Genomic DNA, 14,438 nt, shown 5'->3' on the forward strand with positions numbered 1-14,438 from the left:
TATTTAACTTAATAATGTTATTTAATTAACACTGTTTAATTGTTTTAAGGACCCCCTCAAAAATGAGATGATTCATCTCAAGGGGTTATCCTACTAATATATACACACATCTAAAATTATTAGGTAACGAGAACCCAAGGCAGTCTCAAGTTTCCATTTGTGAAAATATTTCCAGTAACTAAGCACAGGGACAAGGACTGCACTTACCTGTGGGGGCATCCCTGACAGATCTTCTGGTCAGCGAAGGACCCTCCCAGCACCCTGCTCAGCATGGCGGGGTGGCCCAGGGCTTTCAAAGCTTCATCCAGACTGTCCACCAAAGAGTTAAAAAACTCCAGAGCATCATGCTGCTCCCGCAAGTTCACTGGCTCACCCCATAATCTAAAAAGGGTGGAACAGAGACAAGACAATTAGCAGCAACTGCTACACAGGCAAAATGCTAAATTAATTTGAGTCTTTAAAATACCTGAACTGTTTCCAGAATCCCCTGGGGACATAGTACTGAAGTCTGGACGCAGCCAGATGTCCAAAAATGACCTGTAGGTGACGTAGTACTCCAATGTTGTACTCTTTCCTGTCCTCTGACTTACTGGAGGGTTTATCGTCAAACTGATGGTGGTAGCTGAACACCTCATCACGAGGATCTACATTACTCTGTGGAGACAAAACATACAGATGAAACATTACCAACATGTCTCCACATCCACAATAGTTAATTACTTTTCTGCTACCGTATGCCATTGTGTTCACTGGGGAAACAAGACTAAAGAGTAATGGCCAAATGATGATCAGATTTGTAAATTAACATCTTCTCTGGGCAGAAGCTTTAATGCAAGACCAACTCCGACTGTACCTCATTCTCCTGCTTCTCATCTCCTGACATGTCATCATCCACATCAGTGCCTGTGCCCTCAATGGCCAGGATGCCATTGCGGATTGGAGGAATCATGTACAGCTGCTGAATGACAGAGTTCATATAACAGGTGGCCCCGGCATTCTTCAAACCTACAAAGCCTTTGTTGGGGCGTGGCCCCACCGGAGGCAAGTACTCCCACTCTGTCAGTGTCTCGCAACCTGGAAGAGGAGGGAAAACACACCCTCATGCATGATGTGTTTTACAAATCATCACGTGAAATGGCAACACTGGTGTTTACCTACCTAAGTAGTACATGTCAGTCAGGGTGTCTACTATTTGCTTGAGGTTGCGAACACATCCAACAGCCAGTGCTACCAGGAGCTCAAAGCCAGCGTTGATAGAAGCAGGGGTGCTACACACAGGGATGGCCTGCTCTGTGGGGAACTCCCCACTTTTCATGTACTGCAGGTACACATTAGATGCTGGGAAGATGAAGTCGTCAATCAGCTCCTAATCAAGAAGAGAGGGAGAAATAATCTTAGTAATGTTAAAAGAAAGGAAACAAAATAAGATTATATTAACAGTTCCCGGTGCGGTGGGTTTGTTTTACCTTAATAAGGTTCGCTCCCCCTTTCTCGCAGCCAATGTAATACTTCTTCTCTGGTGTTTGGAAGGCTAGAAGCTCTTTGGTAACCCCAAGGTGGCCCTCCAGGATGGTCTCCTCCACACCAGTCTCCCCTGTCCTCTTAACCTCATCCTAGAACATTAAACATATTGTTTACCATAAACTCTGCCCTAGACTAAACTAAATAACCTCAAATTGACTTTTATAGGGAGCATAATACAACATATTTGCTGAAACATAGGAGTAACAGGCTGTTTTACCCTTATCCGCTTCAGCCAGTCAATCTCATTGTTGAGCAGGACTTCAGCATTTGGCAGGTTGATGTTGCTGTTATAGGCATAGTTCAGAAGATGTCTGAGTAAAGTGAAGTAGTCTCCAGCATGTTTGGCTCGCTCCTTGGCTGTACTCTGAAAATGGACAATTTCAAATTAGGATTAGGAGTTAACCGTTAAAATGTCTGGCACAATGTCTGGTTATTAGGAACACAAGGCAATAGCCACTTACCCCCAGCACAGTGAAGAGAAGGGTGATAAAGAAAAGCAGGGGTCGATGGCCCATACAGCACCTCGTTGCCATCAGGAAAAACTGCTCCTGGGCCATTTGACGCACAGATCTGTTTAACACAAATGACAACATCACCGTCACAATATCCTATAAGAACTATAAAAGGCTGTCTCCGCTATTTAAGTCAAAGAATTGTTGGAACTAGGGCTGTGAAAATAGTTTCGCTCTGTAGTTTGGGAAATCAGTAAGTGGTGTAAAAACTTGAAAAGTAAGTATCCATTTTAAAGAACATATTGTTGTGATTAATCACGAGGCAACTATGGATAATCATGCAATTAAATATTGTAATTGATTGATAGCCCTAGTTGGAATGCATCCTGGTGTACTTACTTGCTGTGGCAGTGTAGCAGCAAGTCTATGATGAAGGTCTGCCAAGCCTTCTCCTTACTGAGAGTGTCCAGAGCAGTGGGCATGAGGGCAAAACACAGTGTCATCACCTCCAGGGCCTCGCAACACACCTGCTCATCTTCCCCATCTGGCTCCTTAGCTGCATTTGTCTAACGAGAAAAGGGAACAATGAAAGACATGCAAAAATACATACAGCATTACACTTTTCAATTTGCTAATCCCTTTAAAGTCCACTAAGCCTATGAAGAGCTCTTTGTCTCTTGGATGTATATTGCTCAACGCTTAGGATCTTTGGGGACCGAGCTTTTACTGTCTGCATCTATTATGGAGGGATGCAAAGCACAGACTTTATTCCATTATGGAAGTCTGTGCTGAACAACTGTCCCTCTAATGTGCTTCTGATTCCTATTCAGCTTATTATACTATTTATTTATTATTATACTATTACTATTATTTTTTATAATTGAACTACATACAACAAAACTTAAAACAAAAAACTAACTCCCACAAAGAGCAACATTCAAAGGCAACTTACCTTCTCATATATCTTGCTGATTTCTTCATTTGAACTGAAGACGAGCTGCACTGTACCACAGCCTGATGCCCACACTATTTTCTGTACTGCTCGGATCACACAGATGTCTGGGATGTACTTCGATGCCTGGAAGAAATTCTGGTGAAAAAAGTAGTCCCATAAAACCCATTATTACAGACAGAACCACTAAAAAAATAAAAAAATAATAATTCATTATAATGCATTACCATTACGGGTTTACTATTTTCTAATCTTACAAACCTCCATCCCTTTACTTACATTTTCTGTTACCTCATCGGAGATCTGCTGGGCCAGGCGGATGGCTACATTGCGCAGCATGCATTCTGAGGCAGGGTTAGGGATGTTTTGCAGGGCACTCTGGAGGACCAGGGCTTGATCATGAGTGGCCTGATTAATCTGTAGATAATGCAGGGCAGGTGATGGGGGTGTGGAGAAAGCATGAAAACATGTCAGAGATGGCAGTCAACTACTGAGGAACCAGTTATACAGGTATGTCTCTGTGTGAATTGCGTGTGTGGCCTAACCGGTGAGACAGGTATATTTCCCTCAGCGTTGGGCTGGCAGGCCTCAGCCACAGCCTTCACATGCCCAAAGCCTACAGCAGTAAGGAGGAGCTTGGCGATCTTAAGTGCATTGAGGTAAGCCCCACGCCGTGTCTCCATGTCTGCCGATGGGAGGAAGTTGTTCCTGGTGAGCATGCTCAACACCAGGGGCAGTCCACCACTCTTCAAGAAGTTGTACTGGAAGTCACTGGCGTCTTCGCCCAGAGTTGCACTGGCTGGCATCAGCAAAGCATAAACAACCTGGAACATGGGCATAAATAGTGTAAACCCTCTTACAGATAAACAGACATGGGAGATAAACAGTGGGCCTTTCTCACTCAGCAGGATTAGTGGTATATCTTGGTATCTTTGCTGGGCAAAAGCAGGATGCTCTCAAATGTGCTACATGGTTGACACATTCTATCCACTGCAGTTATGTGGCTAATTTAGTAGTAGTTTTTGCAAGACAGACCATACATTTATATACTATGCTATGATTGCTAATGGAGTGTAGCACTGCTGTTCACACAACAATCAACACACAATGGCAGACTACTACATCAAAGGCTAGTCAAGCTGAAAATGCAAAAAAACGTGTTTCAAAAGCACGCTGAGACCAACCTCAATGAGGTAGAGCACTTGTGAGGGTGAGGGGCCGAAGAAGCGTGAGTCCAGTGAAGGACTGAGGCTGTTCTCACCGAGCTTGGCGTGGTCCAGACACACAGCTCGCAGATTCTCTACAGTAGTGTTATCTAAGGAAACAGAAACAGCCCAAATGTGAATGAACATGAACATTTGAGCTAACATTGCCTGTGTGTATTCTCATCAAATTATGTCTGGATAATATTGAGAGCACAGGAGTTATGTATACCTGGGGGCATGAGTTTCATTAAAACTCGAGCTCCATCTCTAAGCAGTGGCATGTTGAGGTTGCAGCCCAGGTCAGCCACCTGCCACAGGAAGGAGATGTAGCGCAGATGCAGCGACATAATCTGTAAAATAGGACAGAGGGTGTTAGTTGTACTGCTGTTCACATACTAATCAACACACAATAACACATCACTGCATCTTCGATTTAGAGGTTAGAACACAAAACATTGTGGTAGACATAAGGGCTGAGTGACATTTTCACATTGTGATTTTCACCTCATAATGTACATTGATGTACAAAATAAAGGTTCCTAACTGACTGAAAGAAAAATAAATAATCCATCTGATAAAAAGGTTTAGTAATGCTGCTTATTATTGCTTAAAATCTGCTTCCATAGAAATTACAGTCAAGGGATTATCCAATAATATAATTGTCTTACAAACATCACATTCTTACACACATCTGTCAATCTGCAATCAATAATTTAATCAAAACATCACTCATCCCTTGTCATCGTGGTAAAGTAGTTGGAGACAACATTGAACTCATGAGCTCTGAGCTCAGTTTAAACCGTTAATACAGTATCTGTGCTGTAAACTCACCACACCAGGAAGACAGCTCTCCACCTCAGGGTTAGGCCCATCGCTGTAGTGGTTGCCGTGGTTACCCGGAGAGCCAGTGGATGAGTCAGAAGAGCTGTCTGGGCTTGAAGGCATGTTGGCACTCACCTGGGTCAGCTTGGCCGTGATCAGCTATAAAAAGGAAATTACAGTGAGTAACTTAATGATGATCTAAAAACTAACCGTGGTCTACATCAGTTCAACACCCAGTTTGGCTTCAAAATAAGTGTTTTTGACATGGACACAATGGTTGGGATCGCTCATTTTAATGAACAGTAAAACAATAAAAGCGCGTATTATATGTATGCACATACAAAACGTACAGAGAAAGCGCCACAGCACGTTTATTGAAAAAAATTTCCTTTCATGAAAAAGAATAACTCCAGTCCAACATTCTCACCGTTTTGTCCTTTAAATTGAGCTGTCCAATCAGCTTCCTGTCATCAGCTGGATCAACAACCTCCCCACCAATGAAGAGCTCAATCTTGGTATGTGCAGCATTAGCTTTGATCCTGTTGAGGATGCCACGCCGAACCGAGCCGATTGTATCATTAGTGTGTGACCAGATATCCAAGTCATCTACCTGACGCCCCTGGTTGGGGAAACGGACGATCAATGTGATATGCTTCCCACGGAAAGCTCTGAAAGAGAAATGGAAGAAAGAGGTTTAAGTGAAACAGTAAAGACATGGCATGCCACAATAGATGTGACTATAGCAAATAGACTCTTGACTTGTTCTGGAGCATACACACTCAACAGGGAAAACGGAGGTACTCCGTTATGTTAGGCAACAATTTATACGATTTTGAGAAAGGTGATTTAGGAATTTTATTGTGTGACCCGTATACAATCATAGTTCAGTCTCTGGGTTGGCGATAATGTTGATTTTGCACAACAATGTAACTGCAACTGTACCTTGACATAGGCAGTATAGTCCTCTCCTCATGGTAGTCACTGTCACACTCATTGATGTACTCTTTGAGCACAGTAAGAACTCGCACCATGCGGATAGCCTCCTGACGGGCGCAGTTGATGCTGTCTTTGTCTCCATCCAACACGCACAGGGTGTCATAGGACGCCTTCAGACGGTCAAAACATGACTGGATGAAATCTTCATGAATTTCAACCTAAAGGACAAGGAAACGGGTACAACCATGAAGACAGGTAACTTTTCAATACAAACAAATCATTTTAAATGGTTTTAATTGATTTCTTGACAGGACAAGGATAAGCCTAGATTAGAAACACAAAAGAAAAAAACATAAGCACATAATGAAATAGAACAGTGTACCTGATTGACTTGCAGTTTTGGTCCGAGGTTGGTGTAGATCTCTTTCAGCAGGTCTATAGCTCGGCTGGCGATGTCATCACTTCCTTGAATTACCACCTGGGAGAGAGGAGAATATGGAACAAAATCTCAAAGCTGAAAGTCTGACTACATGTTTTTGGAGGTCTGAAGCACTACAATAAAGAGGAGCCTCATTATTGACCACTCGGAACACAAGAGGGGGTAAGGCGCAATGCACTACAGGAATGCGGTTTTATCTTGCAATATAGTGGCAAACAGACAAAACCCAGCAGAATTGAGTCTTGGGGAAGAGAGGATCTCAAGAAAAGTGTTGCCAGTACCAATTATACTTGTGCCCACTTCAACTCCTCTTTTGTTGATTTAATTCTTACCTCAAGGCTACAATGACCAGTATTTAGTAGTGACAAACTGCAGGGCATTTTTGCTCACATGTGCACCAAAATTAGGACCAATTTATCAAAGCTTTTAAGGTTATCTCAGAGCAGAGTGTGGGTGTAATTTGACCCTAACCAACATATTAGATGAAGTATGTATTCTTGGAAGAGGTTGGTTTTCCAGCAATTTTTGAAGACCTAAATGAATTCTGCTGAGTAAATCACGTTGGGTCAGAAGGACTACGAAGTGCAGCTGGTCATGCAGTCAGAACTAAAGCCTACACATATCACAGATGTGTTTTCCAACAAGATGTATTGCTCTCCCTCTCCGACAGAGATTTAACTGATGCTTTAAGAGGACTAAATGGAGATCTCTTTACCAATGTTCAAGGTATCTAATTTTGTTTCTTAAAGCCATTATATAAGTTTATAGCATTAAAAAGATAGAAATAAGGGCAAAAGAGAAAACTATCTGCCTCCCTTCCCAATAAAACAAATACATCTGTTTGTGTCTGCCTGTTGTAACAAATCTCCTCACCCTCCAGAGGTAGTCCAAGCCTATTAGTTCCAGGTCATCCATCATATAGGCCCTGCGCTTTGCCACCAGCTTGCCTTCCCTGCAGTTGACAGCCTTAAAGAACCTCTCAAAGCATTTCATGCCATTCTCTGTCAGCAGAGATGGGTCCAACTGCAGAACGTTGTTCTCAAAGAAGTCCTTATTGATGTCTGGGTCCAGGTCTGGTTCATCACCCATCAGCTTGGAGTACCTATTGGGTGGCAGTAAAGAAACAGCATTCAAAACATACGCTCGCTGATTAATAATCCTAAAGGGAATTCATTCAAGACGAAGCCAAGAAGGGATCAAATCAAACCTTACCATTTGAAGCAGGCCTCACGGTCACACAGAAACACTGCGTTCTCAGCCAGACACTTCCAGATCTGCTTGGCCTGAGGGGCACATAGCCACAGCTGGCCATCTTTTAGCAGGAACCTGGAAAAAAAAAAAAAAAAACTGGAAAGCTGGAGTCTCCAGAACTGAGACATAGTACACCTCTGGTGGTTTTGAGGAGCTGCAAGATGCAAATTTGTGCTCAAACTGCAGACTCTAACTACTCTAGCTATACAATCACTTGATATCTTTACTAGAGATGGTACAATACCATTTTTTGCTTCCCGATACAGATTCTGATACCTGAACTTGTGTATCGGCCGATACAGAGTACTGATCTGATACCAGTGTGTCATATATTTTATTATGTTTTAACAACTGTATACTACTATCCCTGTACAGATGTGATATTTTTTCTATCTTTGTTGTCAGTCTGTCTCAGGTTAAACTCTTTGTGAAAAATGAACAAACACAAACAATGAATGCCACAGAACTTTCAGTTAGTCAGTTATAACGGAAAAAGAACAAACTACTTTAACATAGACTTTTAGGGCTTTATTACGTGGTATCGGATCGGTGCATAAACTCCAGTACTTACCGATACCAGCGTTTTAGGCAGTATCGGAGCAGATACCGGTATCGGATCATCTCTAATCTTTACCACTTAACGTCAATTTTCCTCTGTCTCCCTCTCTCGTTCGCTAACATCACGTCTCCCATCACTTTCTCTCTCTCTCTTCAGCAGATGTCCCACTGACACGGCAGATGATCTGGCGCGAATATCCAAAACTTTTATTGAAAACTCGCAAATTTGCATCGCTGCCGGTATGAATAGTTTTGATGCAAAATATTTGGAGGCAATTATTTTGCATTTTCGCATCGCTTACTCGGGACAGCCTTTAGAGCTACTTTTATAAGACAGATCATAAAAAGAATAATATGATGGCTTTAGTAGCACTGCAGCTGATCTGAGCCACATTGAGAGTTTTGGCCACCACTTTTCTCAAAGTACAGCAATTATTAAGGAAGAATATGCTTGATGATTAAGGTTCATCTATGTAGCAAAAAGGTGACAAGATCCAAAACTAAAATCAGGTAATGACGTCCAAAGGCAAAACACAAATGAAGCCTTTTGGAGAGTTTTAAGATTTAAATACAATAAAAACAAATACTTTTTTATTGCATAATAAGATCATTTTAATTACATCAGATATATTTCATAAACCATTTTACTTAACGCTGGGTAGCTTTTGAATTTCCCCCCTGGCGACCAATAAAGCTTATTGATATAATAAGAATTTAATTGTTTTGTATTGTTTACTGAATATGCAAACTAATTAGTAACTAAAGCTGTCAGATAAATGTGGTGCAATAGAAGTATAAGTAGCAGAAAATAGTACCTCAAATTTGCACTTACTGTAAGTACAGTACTTGAGTAAATGTAATTAGTTAGCTTATGCTAGCTACTTTAGCTAACATTACATATCAGGAATGGATGACCCAGTTGACACTAAAAATAGAGACGAATAGTTTGCAGGTATGGTTTTTTTTCTTCATTCATACTTGCAGTCTCAGCTTTTATTCCAATGTTTTATCTGCACCTTGGTGCTTCTTTGTACAGCACTTTGGTCAGCGTAAGCTGTGTTTAGATGTGCTCTAGAAATACATTGTACTATGAAAATATAAAATTGATATTCATTTCAATGTGAGATGTGATGTTGTACCTCAGGAAGTTGAGTCGTTCCTGCACTTCCTGTACATGGCTGTAGCGGCTTCCTGGTCTGACCGTCTGGGGGTCAAACTCAGCTTGTTCTTCTGTAAAAGGACACATACAATTAGTCAGGCTGCAGACAATGCACATCCCTGATCCAACTGCTGTACCGGTACCTATAAAAGTAAAATGTCTGACTAAGGCAGGGTGCCATTTCTGGCCCCAACAATATACCTTTGGAGAACTGCCTCATGGTCTCCATGTAGGCCGAGAGGTTCTCAGCCACCAGCGTGACCAGAGCATGGTTGTGCTGTAGTTGGTTGATCAGGTCATGGCGGTAAAACACATGAGGACTTCTCTGGGTTTGACTAAAGAGAGAACAGCAGGAGGAGTGGAGGTTGTAAGGGGGACAAAAACAGAAATCCATTGAGGAAGCAAGGGAGAGTATCAAACTAAGTGAGAATTAATCTGACATTATGTACTTCAAGTAACAATTTGTGATTAAAAAAAAACACAGCATGACTGATTTCTCATTGTTTCTATCAGGGACATAAAGAAAGCAGCGTTCAGTGTATTTGTGTGTGTATATATATATATATATATATATATATATATATATGTGTGTCATAGAATAACCAGCAGAAGGAGTCATATCAATAAAGGTCATTTCCTGCCTTGTTTTCCACATAAACAATGTGTTTGGCTTGAAAACTAAACTCAAGAACCAAATGAGCCTAACACCCATGATTCAGTTTTGATAGCCAACATACTAAGAGGAGCCACATTGGAATCTGCAACACATTAAAATAAGTTTGAATTACCAATGCCAAATTATTGTTTAAAAAAGAAGGAGCTGGCTCGGATTTAACACAATTCTACAGATACATTATTATTAATCAGCAGTCGCTAGATTACACTGAATAGAAAAACTATCTATGCCAACACATTCCAGTGTTACTATATTTCTCAAGTAAAATATATATCTGCATATCAGATGCAGGGAAACAATATTGGCATACATTTAAATGGGTTCAAGGCATGAAATACCCCTGATATTGTGCATTAAGTGATTTGTGCTGACAGGAGCATCAGGAGGAATGGGGCTCCATCTCAAAGGACCTTTCATTTAGATGTATAACTATCAAGATTAAAAGGACTATTTTGAGTATGCATTATGGCCTGTGTTCAGTACTGAGAAACTGCACAGAAATTCCAAGCAAGGGCCTCTAGAGAAATGATGCATACATTAGATGTCTGCTTTTCATAAATTATGATAACCTTGCCTCATACATTTTTTGGAATTTGCTTGCATTCAGTAACCACACCTTATTTTTGTATCTAACCTGAAACTGAATTCAATAATTATAAACAAATCATTGCGTATAAAGATGTTTTTAAATTATATTGCTTAATAATTAAATCAAATGACAAAACAAATAATCTAAAGAAAACAAAAATATCTGTCATTATGATTTTTATATAACACATATACACTCACCGGCTGCTTCTTTAGGTACACTTCAACAATTAGGTACAAGATAATAATGTTTGGTTTTGATTGACTGACTGAACTGCATTATATTGAGAGGTGTTCCTAATACTTTGTCCATCCCATGTACATACAAGAGGGGCAGAATATTAGAAACCCCTTTTAATATAAAGCATTCCAGTACAACATCACCACCCACTATGACCTCAATAACAAATATAAAGTAGAATTAGTAGAATAACTTAAAACTGAAAAATTTGAATTTATTGCAGGCATGTTGTATTGATCAGATTTTACAAGTGTATCTAATGAAGTGGCCGGTGACTGTGTATATACTGTATCTTTTTATTAGACGGCTTGGTTGAGTACTCTATTCTGATTGGTAAATTTTGCGGTCTGCCGTTTATGTACACAGACCATGGCTAAGTATAACTGACCGTTGCCATCGACCGAGTTTTGATCATAGACTCTGGCGGGCCATTTTAAAATCAATAGAATCGTTTTTTTAAATCAATATTTGTGCTCATACCGCTGACCAGCAGATCACAAAGGGAGATTGGAGATGGAGGAAATGGCGATCGCTAACTGCGCTAATGGTAACAGTGCAAACAAAGCATTAGTTAGCTCCATGGTTAGCTCACTCACCAGGGCAACCTGGCTTCCGCCTAAGAGCCGTGCTAATAAGCAGTAAAGTTAACCTGTCCTGACTGGGATGCAGGCGTCAGTGTGTAACTTCTGTATGAGTAGCCGTGTAATAAGCAGGATAACGTAGAGCAAGTCGGCCATTATTGCGAATTGAACCCCTTCGGGCTGATTCAAGACCCCTCTGCATTGAGTCGGGCTCCTGCATCACCCAGTCGGAGTTGTAATTCACAATAATGACCAGCTTGCGCTAAATTATCCCTTACAGATTATGATTGTGACCACAGATTTTAGTCCTATTGATCAATGATTTGTTTCTCTTTAGGCCTCATTTTCAATTTCTTAAACCTAAGGTTAAGTGCTACAAAGATTGTGATGGATGAGCATCTGGGTTGCCAAGGTTGCAAACAGCAAGAGCAGAGAAGATATAATTTAATGTTCCCCAGACCCAACCGAAATCTAGAGCTCATTGCTTAGCCATTAGTCAGAATGCAAGTATCTTGTCTCTTGTTTGACTGAACTACACATGTGCAGGACTTTGAATAGGAGATTAGATGAGGAATCAGTCATTTGAGATGAAACCCAAGAAAGAATTGCTTAAGCGGATTCATGACAGAGATTTACATTTTATATAGTATATATATATATATATATCATAAACATGTCAAAGAGAAAGTTAGACTTGACGTGAAACAGAAATAGGTAGAACCCTGAAATTAGCACTCAACTTACCCCACTAAGTTCGTTTGTATGTTAATTGGCATTTTCATTTTCTTTCTGAAAAACAATAGGCATGTATACTACATGTTTTCTACATTGACTAGAAAAAAACACTACTTCAAATCAAAATACTTTACAATTAATTCTAAACAATATGAGTTCATATTCTTACAGTTCTTTCACAATTTACCATGGTAATGTTGAATTATTGCTTAAGTTAAATGTACAATCTCTCCTTTTTAACTACTACATCTCCCTGACATCTTAAATTCCTTATAACATGATTCACTGATAGAACAAGGTCCGCATTATGTTGAACCTACGCTTCTTATCAACATATATAGAAAATAGGCCTTTTTCATTGAAGACATTTTGACGTGTCATAGTAGAAAAAGCACAGGTGTATCTGTTTTGGGGTCCCGGTATTGTACCAATAACACTGTTAATATTATTAGTAACAACTGTGCTTTTCCTAGTACAACGAATAAAAATGTCTGCTGTGAAAAAGGCCTATGACTTTAAAAACATATTTATGTAAACACAAACTAACTTTTAATATTTACTGAACATTTTGAGAAGCTAGCTACCAGACTAAACAGATAACTAGCTAGTCAGCTGTAGACAGAAATGGGCATTTGTATTGGTTGATTAGGCACAGGCTTTCTAACATTCTCCAGCGCCATCTTTCAACTGCAGTTACAGCGTTAATTTTGTTGCAGTATAATAAAGCAAACAAAATAAGTGTACCATTCAGCTCCTTTCAGTGTACTGAAAAAACATGAGCATCCCTTGCCTCAAACCATCCTAACTAGGGCTTCATGATAAGAGAATCCAATTGTGATTTTTGTTTTGTTTTTTATACCTGTAATACTTGATTTAAGGGGCCCACACACAGTGGGACATGTTCTAAGAACATACTGACAGTCAAAATCAGTTGGGAGCTAAATTTGTTTTACTGAGAGATATTTAATAGCCCTGTTGGTCAGCACTGATGGTTAATTAGTGCACTAGGGTGAGTTGCAGGGGATAACTCTGATGTCATCTCGCAATGATACGACACTAAACTGCAGGGCCCTTTACCATCTTGGGTACTAAGCAGAAGAGTTGACATGCCGCAGTTTGTGTGCAAACGTGAGGAGAATGACAGAAATGTCAGCTGGTCAAAATGAATGTTAAAATGAAGTGTCTTGTTGCTTTTCTTATGAGAGTTCATGCATTATGTGTAAAATACATATGAATAATTCAGAATAAAATAATTGAAGACTATATTGAAAATAACACTTCTTACTTGCCGACCTTAGAATCATACTGTAAATAATATAAATATTATTATTTACTGTAATATAAAATAGATTTTTACCATGACCTTACCTAAGGTTTTGAGGGGCTTCTCCAAAGAGGCTACAGATTTCTCTTATTTGCTTCAGGGCAGGGATCACCCATTTGTCATTGGTTCGTAGCTCCTCTATGAAGCGATCTATCCACTGAATCTTCTGTGTGTCTCTGTCCTGTGAGTGAAAAATCAAATTCAATCAGTATTTTTTTTTTTTTTTTTTTTTAGATAAATTAGTTATTTTGCCTATAAAACCTTTAAAAACATATTCACCAACATGTACCTGTGAACAACTGTAATCTAATATTTTGATGTGAGCACTAAGAGCCTGGTCCATGATGTCTACAGGCACATCATCACTGTGTGCCAGGTTCCACAGCAGGTTGAGGACTTTGTGGGCCATCACCCCATCCTTATCATCCTCAGCCAAGCGCCGGATAAGTTCCAGCAGTTTTTCACGCTGCTTCTTGCTGGCATTGGTCCAGCTTGACTGCACAAGAGGAACAACCAAGTCCAGAGGTTAAGGCAGGGCATACAAGAGCATGTTGTTGTGATGCAACAATTCAACTGTAATGTGATTAAGCAAGAACTGAATGAAAAGATACAGTATATTCTATACAAAACCCCTTTACAATCTGTGATTAAGTGACTGATTAATTAATACAACTCTTACTAACCTTGAAACAGTCAAAAAGGTGATCGAGCTGCTCAGGTGAGAAATCCCATGCCAGCTTGGCCAGGAGGTCATGGACATTCTTCACAATGGCCTCATGCTTACCAGCCTGCAGATACACAACAACCAGACTGTTGGGTTAACAAAATGCTTTTAACGTCCAACACCAGACGTCTCAGCAGTGGCTGGGATATGCTGCAGTTGCAATGTGGACAAGTAGCAATTGACAGCGAGTACTTTTTGCAGCAGCCAACTTTTTGTTTGGGAGAACAACTGCAGTTGTGTTTCAGTTACAGAAAAGAGAGCCATTATTTGT

The 14,438-nt window shown here is 40.2% G+C and overlaps 1 protein-coding gene across 1 annotated transcript in view; it reads right to left on the reverse strand.

Annotated features, from left to right (window-relative positions):
• usp9 (ubiquitin specific peptidase 9) overlaps positions 1 to 14,438 on the reverse strand; it is a 46,708-nt gene that overhangs the window by 10,175 nt on the left and 22,095 nt on the right. The window contains exons 11-35 of the mRNA XM_028590425.1: positions 14,127 to 14,231; positions 13,733 to 13,939; positions 13,488 to 13,624; positions 12,129 to 12,173; positions 9,500 to 9,633; positions 9,279 to 9,369; positions 7,543 to 7,656; positions 7,204 to 7,432; positions 6,274 to 6,369; positions 5,898 to 6,109; positions 5,383 to 5,623; positions 4,965 to 5,114; positions 4,363 to 4,483; positions 4,113 to 4,243; positions 3,474 to 3,752; positions 3,208 to 3,345; positions 2,929 to 3,054; positions 2,376 to 2,542; positions 1,986 to 2,094; positions 1,742 to 1,888; positions 1,467 to 1,613; positions 1,159 to 1,366; positions 854 to 1,074; positions 467 to 654; positions 208 to 381 (exon numbers count right to left, since the gene is read on the reverse strand). Of these exons, the coding sequence (XP_028446226.1) occupies positions 208 to 381; positions 467 to 654; positions 854 to 1,074; positions 1,159 to 1,366; positions 1,467 to 1,613; positions 1,742 to 1,888; positions 1,986 to 2,094; positions 2,376 to 2,542; positions 2,929 to 3,054; positions 3,208 to 3,345; positions 3,474 to 3,752; positions 4,113 to 4,243; positions 4,363 to 4,483; positions 4,965 to 5,114; positions 5,383 to 5,623; positions 5,898 to 6,109; positions 6,274 to 6,369; positions 7,204 to 7,432; positions 7,543 to 7,656; positions 9,279 to 9,369; positions 9,500 to 9,633; positions 12,129 to 12,173; positions 13,488 to 13,624; positions 13,733 to 13,939; positions 14,127 to 14,231 (3,917 nt within the window). The remainder of the gene's footprint in view (positions 1 to 207; positions 382 to 466; positions 655 to 853; positions 1,075 to 1,158; positions 1,367 to 1,466; positions 1,614 to 1,741; positions 1,889 to 1,985; positions 2,095 to 2,375; positions 2,543 to 2,928; positions 3,055 to 3,207; positions 3,346 to 3,473; positions 3,753 to 4,112; positions 4,244 to 4,362; positions 4,484 to 4,964; positions 5,115 to 5,382; positions 5,624 to 5,897; positions 6,110 to 6,273; positions 6,370 to 7,203; positions 7,433 to 7,542; positions 7,657 to 9,278; positions 9,370 to 9,499; positions 9,634 to 12,128; positions 12,174 to 13,487; positions 13,625 to 13,732; positions 13,940 to 14,126; positions 14,232 to 14,438) is intronic.

This window comes from Perca flavescens, chromosome 11, assembly GCF_004354835.1.
Source record: "Perca flavescens isolate YP-PL-M2 chromosome 11, PFLA_1.0, whole genome shotgun sequence".
Lineage (NCBI taxonomy): Eukaryota > Metazoa > Chordata > Actinopteri > Perciformes > Percidae > Perca > Perca flavescens.